The following is a 12,060-nucleotide window of genomic DNA, read 5'->3' on the forward strand; positions in this document are numbered from 1 at the left end:
ATTTTATAAATATCCTTGGGGGAAAAAATTCTCAAGTTAAAAGTCACATTATCTGATGTGTTTAATTCATGGAGTATAAAAAAGGACAAAATATAGATGAGTTGACCTCAATGTTTATCAACAAAGGCAAGGGACTGGTATATCGATATACTTGATTGAACCCCATTCAACCACTGTTCAACAGCCTTATTGTGATGTGGCGGGAGTTTTAAAAACAAGAGCCCTGAACAAAATATGATGCGCGCGCATACTGCCAGGCAAAAAACAATGGGAACCGGGCGTCAGAAGTCAACTCATCTATATCCATCCATTTTTGTAACAATTTTAGACCAGTAAACACCAAAGTCTTATTTTTGTCTTCAAAAGAAACTTATCGATTGATGTTTATATTATTCAAAATGACTTACAGAAGTACTCCACAGGCCAAGTTTTAAATAGTGGTGTGTTGTTCTCAGTACTAGATGACGTCTGCATTTCTAAATTACAAATGCCTTTGAAGTGTTCAGTTATATTGGACATTTTGGCCACAAGTTTAACCTGGAAGAATAAAACAAAATGATGTCACATTTTAAAATCATACAATTGAAATGCAATATGTGCAGTGAATAGGCACTCCAATCATTTATCATTTTGATATTCATACATTTACATTGCAAAGTGTAAAAACTTTTTGAGAAGTGGCGGTCCTTTACAAACATGCAAGTGTGGACACTTATTCATTATTTACAGAATGAAGCCCGGGAGGATCTTTTACAGTAATAACATAATTTTCTGTATGAAAAGAATTTTAGAATATACAATTTGTTATGAGTTTGAAAAAGTTATCAAAATTCAACAAAAAGATTGTTATAAATAAGATTGGTATCGTTGCATGCAATAGTCTAATTAAAATGTGAAGAGGTGCTTGTATTTAAAATTGAATCCCCATTTCCCTTCCAATTGGGACAATATTTTCAAAAAGGATGGGTTTTTGTCCCTTTGAATTACCCAGCTGGTTATGTGCCTGCTCGTTATTATCAACATTTACAAGTTATCTGAGTTAGTTTTTTGTTGAACGCATTCTGATCCCTATTTACATTCTACAAATTTAAATGAAATTTTTGTAAATCTCTAAAAAGGTTTTATAAGTTGTGGTTGCCAGTGTACTTACCATTCCATTATGAATCTCGGTGAATTCATTACAAAGTTGTTCAAGACCATCAGGCATTCCTCCCATCGTTCCTCCTCCCTCTGATGACCCATCTAATCCTGTGGTTTTCATGGTTGCCTTCTCAGCTTCTTCCGTCTCCCTGAATAAATGCAATGAGACAATGCATAGAAAATCAATTGCAATTAAACAAAGTTATTACATTGTACCATCTGTATCAGACTTGAATCCAGTATTCCAAAATTTTATATTTTATTAATTACAGCCCTTTTGTGGGTAATAAATAAACTGGCACTGCTCTTGTCTTGGCATCAAGTATAAAGTTCTCAATGATCTTTGATTAGTAAACTTAACCATTAAAGGATAATGCTGCACCATTTATTTCTATTCTACATGTATTACCACAAATTACTACAATTTAAAGAGAAAATATCGCTTTTTTGCCCAAATATTTGAAGTTGTTTACTTCAAGGTGGAGTGCGTATGCGTAGCCAAAGTGGAAGTGAAAGTCAGTATTGCGAAATTATTGAACGCGTAACCAAGCGTAATGCTTTGCGTAGAATGTGTAACGGTGCTAATGTACTGCATCGCGTTTCGCTGTGCACTGTTATGCAAGAAGAACATAAAGTTTGTTGCCCTGGCCACTTTATTGTTAATTAAAAGTCTTTCATGTGATACTTTTCAACAAATCACACTGCGCGATTTTGAAGAATGGGTCATGGAGGTAATAGAATACTATTTAGTTCTTCCAACTGAGAAGAAAAAGTAAAATGGAAATATACATATCATTATCAATAATATCAATATCAAAAATATCACTATATGCACCCCATATAACTACTCAAATTTAGCAGATAGGCAAGATCTGCTTGTTCTGTTGACAAGGGACAGTCTTCAGTGAACGGCTCTTTTCAGAGCCATCAGTAGGCAAGGGGCGGCCTACATGTCTCATGCTTAGGTACTTTGTCCTGAAGAAGTCAGAGCTACTCCTGACAAAAGCTTGACAGTTATAAACTTGTCCAACGGCAAACCCGCTAAAAAACACTAATTACCCAAGGATATTATACCTATCCATCATATCTCACCTTGACTGTAAAATAAGGTTACTGATTTTGTTAGCAACAACAAATCCTTTGTCATTTAGTGTATCCCATTTCTGCATGTAATTATGCCAATCTGCACAGTGATCTTTCACTACTCTGGCACTCCCTTGCAATGGACCAGTTACATGAGTACTACTGCCTGGGCTTGGTGGGATGTGCACTGGAGTCCTTGATGGCAAGTCATCATCACCTGTGAATTAAACAAATATCCCATTTTAAAACAAAATCAAATGCTTTACTCCCAGGGCTTTACTTTCAGTGCCCAATTTGTGTTTCAATACATAGATGTACATCATTATTATTATACAGTGATTTTGGAGTTACCTTTACTTTCTAGCTGTATTATCAACCATTTGAGGTGCATTCAAGTAAACAAAATTAGTTCTCTTGAAAATACCTGTTCGCCGGACAAACACAAGGAGGTTTATTTTACTTGTGGGTGGATGCATTTATATACAAAAATGCAAAAATCATGGGATTTTTTTTTCTTGTGTATGCAGTAGGTCAATAAATGTGTATGACTTGTTGCTTTAGAAATTAAAGTCTAGTGAGGTTTCATGTATGCCACAGGTCACTAGCCCTGGAAGCACAACGATATTGGAGCACGTGAAAATGAAATATCACCTACAGAGTGCTAATATTCCTTACAAAGCATGGGTTTGAATAATGTGCCAAAGATTCACAGAGGATGATAATAGTTTGTTTGTCCTCCACCACATGCAAGTGCCCTATACTCAATCAAGGCCACTGATAAGCGACGATGGATGTGAGGATAGAACTTGGATCTATCTAAAAACATGTCAGAATCAGTGAACCATGACACCATGTAAAGCAATGGAAATTCGGAAGTAAACAACGCCGATCACGATGGGTATATAGCGCCCGAAAAAGTTCAAATGACACATCGGCGAATAGTTAGCATGGTTAATCTCTATAGAATTAGCAAAATAAATTTTGGTAACATTATTAAAACTTCACAAAGAATTGGGTAGGTGCTTCATAATAGAAGTCCCAAATATGCTAATGAGGAATATAGATTCATTCCGTTGTTGAGTACCAGTGTTATATGTGTGTTAGAGCGTGACATTGTATTCATAATCCTCATTAGCATATTCGGAACTTCTATATGAAGCAACAACCAAGAATTGGGTACAATTACCGAATAGGGTGCAACTTTAGGGTTTTTAAATAGGGTTTATGGTTGGATAGGGCAGTCTTGTAATAAGACTAGTAGAGTTGCACCCTATTCGGCAATCACTCCAAGAATTGTTTTAATACATTTGCTAATTGGTGACGATTGAGTGATTGAAGTAGTTAAAGTTCCAGGCTCTATCTCAAAATACACACAATAACTATTGTGTCATCGTGGATAGTAGATAGATTTCTTGATCAAGTTGTGTGTAGCATAATACGTGACTGGCGCACGCTTAAATGTGAATTTACGCGAGCGTGAGTTGGGACTTTATTGATGCGCACAGTAACAAAAACAGAATAATTTTCACCTTTATTATAAAAATAAGCTAAACAAACTTACTAGCCATGAGCATATCATTTTATAGTTAACAAAATATTAAGCTTACCTTCTAATTCAGTTGCCCGTTCAGTGCATGGCTCAGCAGTTGGGTCCCCTTTATCTCTAGCAGGGTTCTGTTTGCCACTTTTCTTTTTCGAGGACCTTCCCTTTCTTTGGTTTTTGTTTTCCATGTTTCTAAAAAATAATGAAAGAATGGAATGAATAGCAGCTTAGCTACAAGTACAAGCAACACAGAAAACACATGATGATCGCACCGACTGTGTTGTTTTGGACTTCCAAGTCATGTGACTAAACATGTGACTTGGGCTTATTTATTGTAAAAAATCCTAAATTTAATTAATATTTATGTATTTATATAAAAGTTGCACATTTTATTTTAAATTCAGTGCTAATTTAAATACCATTTCTACGTACTTTAAACAAAAAATTTGTGTATATATGGAGAAATAAGCTATTTTAATCTCGAAAAGGCTATGGGAATATATGGAAACAACCACCTGGCCCCTGGGACCTCTGCTGGGGCAAGTTCTGGTATGGTACATAAACTTTTTGGAATTTTGGTTTTGTTGTCTTGGAAAAGTCTCAAGCTCTGTATCGTGGAGAATTCTCAAAATGGGTGATCATAGCCTTGTATATAAACTGAACTCCGAAAGACGCCGGCAAATTGCTGGTAACAAATTCAAAACGGAAGAAGCAGAGGTGGTGGTTGTTGGATCATGCAACACAGACCTAATTAGGTAAGCTTAAAATTTAGAATCAAGTCTAAAGCCATATTGTAACATTTCCATAAAATAAGATTAGTATTTCTTTTCCATAAAATTTCAGCTTTTACTGTCAGGAATGTCCCATAATTTTGAGCCGAACAACTGAGAATGCTGCTGAGAATGGAAAATATCACAAACATCTTTCAGATACAGTTCATGAGTTCACGTCACACAGGTGGGCAATGCCCGTGGGGCGATGAGTGCATTGCTCAACAAGCTGAATAATTGTTTACTCAATCGATTTTGCAGAAAATCAATTCTCACACAATGCTCAGTATTTACTTCTGTTTTCGGAGTGGCAAGCATTGGGTGGATTGTACATGTGACTTGTGAGGTCCTGTTTTCAACATGTTCCAGCATGAATATTGTAATTTTTCTTCATTAAACATGTAACAGACACTAGCGATGACCAGTTTTTGATTTACAGGTATGTCTGAACGTCATAGGGTAGAATACAATTGAATACCTGAGTGGAAGAAGGGCACAACTCCAATTTTTTACAAAAATGAGTTTGACCCAGCATTTTATTGCCAACAGACTGTTCTTCCTTGTGTGTGAAAGATGAGTCAAAATCCACTCTCCAAATAGTCTTCCATGTACACTTAATCATGGTTTTTATGGAAGAAAGGCCCAACTCCATGGAGATGGGCCCTTCTTCCACAAATATTGGAATATAAGAGAAATTTTGTTCACCCATGAAATCTGCTTTTCACTACAATAAACTTTCTTGCTAACATATTACATGCTTCTACTTGTGCAATTAATGGATAATTATCAAATTTCTGTGACACATCTGCTCACGGAACTGGAACTTGCAGTATATTAGTGGAAGAAGGGCCCAACTCCAGCTCGTATTAAGACCTGTACCGTTGCCATGGAAACATCATATGTAATTTCGAATGTATGTAGTAGTGTATGTTCATGTATTAAAGGTCCCCTGAAGATGAAAACATTATGTCTATAAAACTTTTCCAAATATTAAGTTTTTTCTTAATATCTCAAAAACAGTTTTGATGGAGTTGGGCCCTTCTTCCACTCAGGTATTCAATTGTACAAAATGAAAATATACATTTTGATATAGGCATAAAATTATGTGCTCAAATAGAACACCATGAAGCCGACCATGAACTGCCAAAGTCTACGGATGTGTGATGTGTATAGATAGCAAATAAGATCAGTGTAAAACCAACCCAAAGGCTTGTTAATTGACTTATTACACTTTTCTTTTCTGATTTCAGCTATGCTCCTCGTTTGCCCAAACCAGGAGAAACCATTCATGGGACAAAGTTCAGCATAGGGTTTGGTGGTAAAGGTGCCAACCAGTGTGTTATGGCAGCAAGACTTGAAGCCAAGACTGCAATGGTATCAAAGGTAATTGTCTTATCCAAGATTCACACAACCACACTACAGTATATTTCATGAAACATAAAATAAAACTAAAATTAGCTAAGAACAATATCCGGGGGCAGAAGTTTCCAAAACTGAAAACCAAAAACCACCATTATTTATGTGGAAAGTTTTGCACCAATATTTAATCTGATAAAAAAAAATTATTTTTTTAGGGCTTTGAGAGAAATTTGCTTTGGGTCCGACATTAATTGGGGATGTCCAAGTGGCTTTTATCTAACACACGCGTCAAGCACACGTCCACGTCACGTCACGTCCACGTCACGTCACGTCGCACACGTTGAAATGTTATCAAAAGTTCATAATAAATTATTAACTCCACAATTACCCTTATCTCCCTACGTGATAAGGGGTGGTGCAATAATTATGTGTACCCGGGGTGAATTCTCAAAATGGTCTGCCAAAAATCGCTTGTCCCCCCTTTGGCCGTGCCAAAAACCTTTGCCCCCCTTTCGACGTGCCAAAAACCTTTGCCCCCCTTTGGCGTGCCAAAAAACCTTTGCCCCCCTTTTCGACGTGCCAAAAACCTTTGCCCCCCTTTGACGTGCCAAAAATCTTTGCCCCCTATAATTCACCCCGGGTACACATAATTATTGCACCACCCCTAAATAGTCCGTGAAATAGTCCATGGAATTCCAGCTTTTCATCAATGCCGCAAAGCACAGCAAAGCTTCAATGAATAAAATAATCGGGATTGCTGGAACTACTTTTAAACCACAGCCCGTATCCTAGTTTAGTGTAGCCTCTTTTTGCAGGCGGTGCGTTTTCGCTTTTCTCAAACTATGAGTGTGATAAAAACACGAGTAGCCTGCGACGGAGGCTACGTACAGTGCGCACACCACTAAATAATGCTCCCACTGAAACACACGCGAAAATGGCCTATCAAAACAAAATAAGCTACCTCATTCGCGTGTTTCAGACTTATAAAACACGTTAGCCATTTTGCAGAATCTGTGAGGTATATGATGCGGTATTATTTGGTCTTCTTTGATGGCGGTGTAAATAGCTGGTCATATAATTCGCAGTAGGGGATATTTGCTCTCGTCTCGGTTGTCTTTTGCTCCTTTTGCAAATGCTTTCTTTCACCGCATTTCTTTCTTCTGGCAACATTTCAAATCGCTATAACATCCACATACTAAGTTGGATTTTAACCAAACTTGGTCAGAATGACCACTGACCACTCCCATTGATGGTTTGTACCCCAATTTGACCTTTGACCTTGATTATATAGTTGAAAATGTGATTTTTTTCACACAAAAATACTAAGGCTTCTAGACGATTAAGCCGATTTCCACCAAAATATTTTAGAAGAATCCCCTACCCATGCTTCATATAGGATGTACACAAATAAGGGGTCAAAGGTCATTTTTCTTCTTTCTGGCAACATTTCAAAATGAGTCTAGCACCCATATACTACATCGGATTTTGACCAGGCTTGGTCACAATAATCACTGACCACCCCCATTAATGTTGTGTGACCATGACCCTAATTTGACCTTTGACCTACTTGATATGGCCAAAATGTGATTTCACGACATTTTTTTCACATGCCACAAACCTTGTGGGAAGCACAAGTGGGTAAGTGGCTACTAAGTTTCCTATATGGCTTCAAGGTCAAAGGTCATTGAGGGGTCATTTGTGTTAAAAGTTTGATCTCACTCCAGACTCAATGGATTTGATCCAAACCTAGTCCGAATTAATTAACCTTGACCTTGACCTGACATGTTGAATGACCTTGACCCACGTATGACTTTTGACCTGAAAACAGAGGTCAACAATAAATGTTACCAAAAACGTTTCCACAGTGACCCGATGTGCAATCTACCGTTGAGGGGCCAAAGGTCAAATAAAGGTCAAGGCCAATTCGTTGCCAAATGCACTTGTGCTCACTTGTGAGCACAATGAACCCTAGTTCTTTTCTTCTTTCTATTCCGTTTCGCAAGTCCGAATTTAAATATCAAAGCTTGCTAGTCCGAATAATAAATAAGGTTTGCTACTTGAAGTTGGAAAAAAGGAGGCGGGTCCGTGGTTCTTAGGTTTAGGATAGTAGGCCCTTTGGTTATGGTTTGGGATGCTCTTCCTGGTTAGAATTTTAGTGTTACGCCAAAGGGTGACTTATGTTAGGTTAGAGCTAAGTGTTTACGGCTACAATACAGATTCAAACTAGCGAAGCTTATTTAATATTTTTTTTAAATATCAGACTAGTGATTAGGCTCTATAGCTTAGTCATAGTGTTTAGAGCGAGATGACAGATTAGCCTATTTCAGATTTGGATTAGCAAACTTTTATAGCTATCGGACTAGCGAATGGAATAGGCCCTACGTGTTCTGACTAGCGAACTGTATGGAGCTGTCACCAAGAACTCACCCATTCATAAACTTAGGGTAGCCAATAGGCCTATGTCCAGTGGCGGCGCCCAGCACCAAAATTTTAGGGGGAAGTGGGGGGGGGAGGGGAGCAAAGTTTTAAGGGGGGAAATTTTGGGGTTCAGGGAGGTGACCCTCTCAAAAAATCCTCGGATTTGACCTATTTGTCTAGCAAATTGAAAAAAAAATCGTAATTTTTTTCTCATTTTTGGATTTTTTGGAGTTTGTTATTTTCTTCTGGGGGCGGAGGGAAGAAAAATTTGGGGTAGGCCTAGAGGGGCGGTGGCAAATGCCGCCTGTAGCGCCACCACTGAATATGTCTAATCATAAAGTATCCATGGTCTAATACAACATTTAAGATTTTCAGGCTTTCACTGAAGTAGGCCTAAGCTCATTTTTGAGGTGCCAAAATAAACCGATTAAAGAAACTAGCTACTATTTTGATCGAGCCGCGATTAAACATATTGTACTGACAAAAATCAATAATGGTGATGAACTTTTAATTGCGGGTGGACCAAAGTAGTGGCTAGTTTTTACATTGGTTAAGTTTACTTCAGTAGGCCCCTATTCAATGAGTGGGTCTTATGGAAAGCATTTTGGGAAAGTGATTTTCAATTGTTTCCTTGTTTGAGGGTTTTCTTAATACTAATGCACACCATCCAAGACAGGGGTTTCCGATGAGGAGTGGATACATTACGCACAAACAGGAGCGAACACTATTATGCACTCTGTAACAAGACACAATGAACACATGGAGTTGTTTTCTTTCTTTTTTTCTTTAAGCACAGTGACAAAATTATATCGTAGTTGTTAACATAATGTAAAGTAACAAAATATATGGTAGTTATTAACATATGTAAAGTAACAAAATATATGGTAGTTATTAACATAATTATGTAAAGTAACAAGTTATTAACATACACTTTAAGTAGGTTAGCAAAGATAAATAATCAAATCTACATTACCTAGAGAGATTTGTGAAAAATACTTCCATTTGGTATACATTCTTTAAATTTTTCACATGTACTGAAACAATGTAGAAAAAAAAAATAGATGAGGCAATTTCGCACATCAATAGATTTGACATAATGAGCCCCCAAATTGACACAGGGACAAGTTCTCGTCTTTACTCAAGAATTACAAAAATATAAAATATAGTTAAGTTATTAATATGACATGTAGTTCTGAAGTTCCTAACATTTGACGGTCAAGGGCAAATCCTGAAAGGGGGAGGGGGGATCGGATATACAAAAATAAAAATGGGCCATTGAACGGTCAAATGTAACTTGACCTGAAGTTAAAGGGACGGTAGCTTGAGAACTATGGGTAAAACTGTTAAATCAACTATATTTTTGAAACCTGTGAGTAAAGACAAGTAATTTGAGATGTTAGAAAGTGAATTTTTGGCTATTTTGAATTTTTGGTGGCCACTGTAGATCCCAATGGGCTCATTTTCATTGATTTTAGGAAGCCCATTATGCAATATCGATTGGTTCTTGAAAATGGACCCTTATCCATTTTGGTTCTACATCAAATTAGTGACCTATATGCAAAATTTGAAGAGTGTATACCAAATGGAAGTATTTTGGCGCTGTGTGTGATGCACAAATCCGCTCCACTGACTATGTACATTTTAGATGTGATCTGCTGATAGGAGTCTGGAGCCCCCATTACCATATGTAGGGTAGATAGTACAAGAAATTTAGTACATTTTACACAAGACAGTCACCACACTCGGACCGTTCTTAGAAAGGGTGAGGTGTACACGTGGTTTTAGATAAGGGTCCAAAAGTATCTGTAGTCTGGTATTACCTGCACATACCATATATGAATAGCTCTATGCTCCTTATATATGTACAAGTGGCGTTGTTACGTAGTATGTATAGAAAACTATTTACTTCTCAAAGACGTACAAAAATAAAATTAAAAATGTGTAGATTAGAGTAAAATAGTGATATAAAAGTAAATTACCAACATGTTATGTAATTACATGATTAAATATTGCATTGAAAATGATTGGCATCCTCACCCATGAAGGAAAGCCAGTTTTAGCACACTGGTGTTAATACTGCATCATCTACGTTTTAAGAGTTGAATCAGTATGACATATTGACTCTGCCATCCAGACTCATTTGAATTGTTTCCGGAAATGCACAAAATACAACATTAGAATTTTCTTACATTTTACATATCAGACGTTCAACAACAAGACTAAACAATTCATGAATGTCCAATGTGTTAAATTAAAAAAATGCTATTTGCTTACAAAATGATTTAGTGAACTACTAGTATTTGAAGATACCCATTAAATGTGTATATCACTTCTACTTCCATGTACATGTATACTTCTTTTCAAATTAACCCACAACCTGAAAAACATCTGGATTGGGATCATGGTACCTTTGATTGGGGTTGTGTGCATAATGAGCCAGAGTTATCCCCTATTCGTTAACATTTTAGCCCCTAGCTCTTATTTTGACGCCAAATAAGGATGCACTGCAAGTCTGACAACATTATCAGTATAATATCAACACATTTTAACAGGGAATTAAGGTATGAATGCAATTGCAGTGTTTCCAACCTGCGGGTAGTGAAAAACAGTAGGTGTAGGTGCATCCATTTGTTAGCATATACTAGGCCTACCAGAAATAATTTTGGCAAGTTAAGTAGATAGTGGCACAAATGTAAAACCTTAAGCAAGAAAACAAAACTAGTGTAAAATATGTTCTAAGCATAAGCTATATGTTGATTTGATCATATCATATATTCTTGCTGTATAAAAAAGTGAGCACAGCCGTCCTCAGCCAACTCTCCGGTAATGTCACTGCGTCTTCAAATTTCCTTTCAGAATTAAGAGTATTAGTTTTACTGAGTGGAATACAATGATCATTAACAACTTTAAAGCCAATGTTTAATTTGAGATAATTGGAAAAGTGAAGAAATTAGAACAATTTACACACCACAAAGTTAGTATAAACATTTTGAGTTAAAAAGTTAATATTGTTGTCTTAAAATACATTGTACACTCATTACGGATACAATAATAATAACAAGAATACTTGTTTAAAACTTCCAATACTACATCTATTTCTATATCTATTTCTATGTATGCAGACCTGCCAACCCCTCAGAGTCAGAAAGCAGGACACAAAGTCAAAAAAGCAGGACAAAAGTCCAAAATGCAGGACACTTCCCTCAAAATGCCCTGAAACAGGCTGAAAAACTGTCCTCCAGAAACCCAAAAAGCAGGACATGTCCTGCATTTTGGTTTTTCTAGGTCTCAAATGCAGGACTGTCCTGCCAAAAGCAGGCCGGTTGGCAGGTCTGTGTATGATACGGATACATTGCTCAACTTTATTAATACTTGATAATTAAAACAAACTAAATACTTTAAGTGAAATACCGGTAATACAAATAAAAACCAAACCTTAACTGTACAAAATATTACACATCCGTGTACTAATTATGCAGCATTGATATCTGTAGTAGGGTTAGGCTATAAAATGGCAATGTTTCAAAGCAATTTATGGGTTAAATTTTATTTTACCAGTTTGACACAAATTTAAGTTTGAGAAAAAAAAAGAGGTGTCCCAACCAAAAAAAAAACCACACCATTGATTAGGCAGGGCGTGTATAAAATACAATCATTGGACAAAACTACACTTGGGGAACTACTTTATTATCAAAATGTCTAACTGGTTGTACATTGCAAAATGACTGCAGCAATTCAACACCAAAT

At 36.7% G+C, this 12,060-nt stretch overlaps 2 protein-coding genes across 2 annotated transcripts in view; one reads left to right on the top strand and one right to left on the bottom strand.

Annotated features, from left to right (window-relative positions):
* The window catches only part of LOC140152770 (cyclin-dependent kinase 2-interacting protein-like), a 50,685-nt gene that overhangs the window by 1,643 nt on the left and 36,982 nt on the right, over nucleotides 1-12,060 (bottom strand). The window contains exons 2-5 of the mRNA XM_072175262.1: nucleotides 3,831-3,958; nucleotides 2,233-2,440; nucleotides 1,151-1,289; nucleotides 408-537 (exon numbers count right to left, since the gene is read on the bottom strand). Of these exons, the coding sequence (XP_072031363.1) occupies nucleotides 408-537; nucleotides 1,151-1,289; nucleotides 2,233-2,440; nucleotides 3,831-3,954 (601 nt within the window). The 5' untranslated portion in view covers nucleotides 3,955-3,958. The remainder of the gene's footprint in view (nucleotides 1-407; nucleotides 538-1,150; nucleotides 1,290-2,232; nucleotides 2,441-3,830; nucleotides 3,959-12,060) is intronic.
* The window catches only part of LOC140152769 (ribokinase-like), a 45,998-nt gene continuing 38,224 nt past the window's right edge, over nucleotides 4,287-12,060 (top strand). The window contains exons 1-2 of the mRNA XM_072175261.1: nucleotides 4,287-4,521; nucleotides 5,787-5,919. Coding sequence (XP_072031362.1) covers nucleotides 4,397-4,521; nucleotides 5,787-5,919 — 258 coding nt within the window. The 5' untranslated portion in view covers nucleotides 4,287-4,396. The remainder of the gene's footprint in view (nucleotides 4,522-5,786; nucleotides 5,920-12,060) is intronic.

The sequence above is a fragment of the Amphiura filiformis genome, chromosome 5 (genome assembly GCF_039555335.1).
Source record: "Amphiura filiformis chromosome 5, Afil_fr2py, whole genome shotgun sequence".
Classification (NCBI taxonomy): Eukaryota; Metazoa; Echinodermata; class Ophiuroidea; order Amphilepidida; family Amphiuridae; genus Amphiura; species Amphiura filiformis.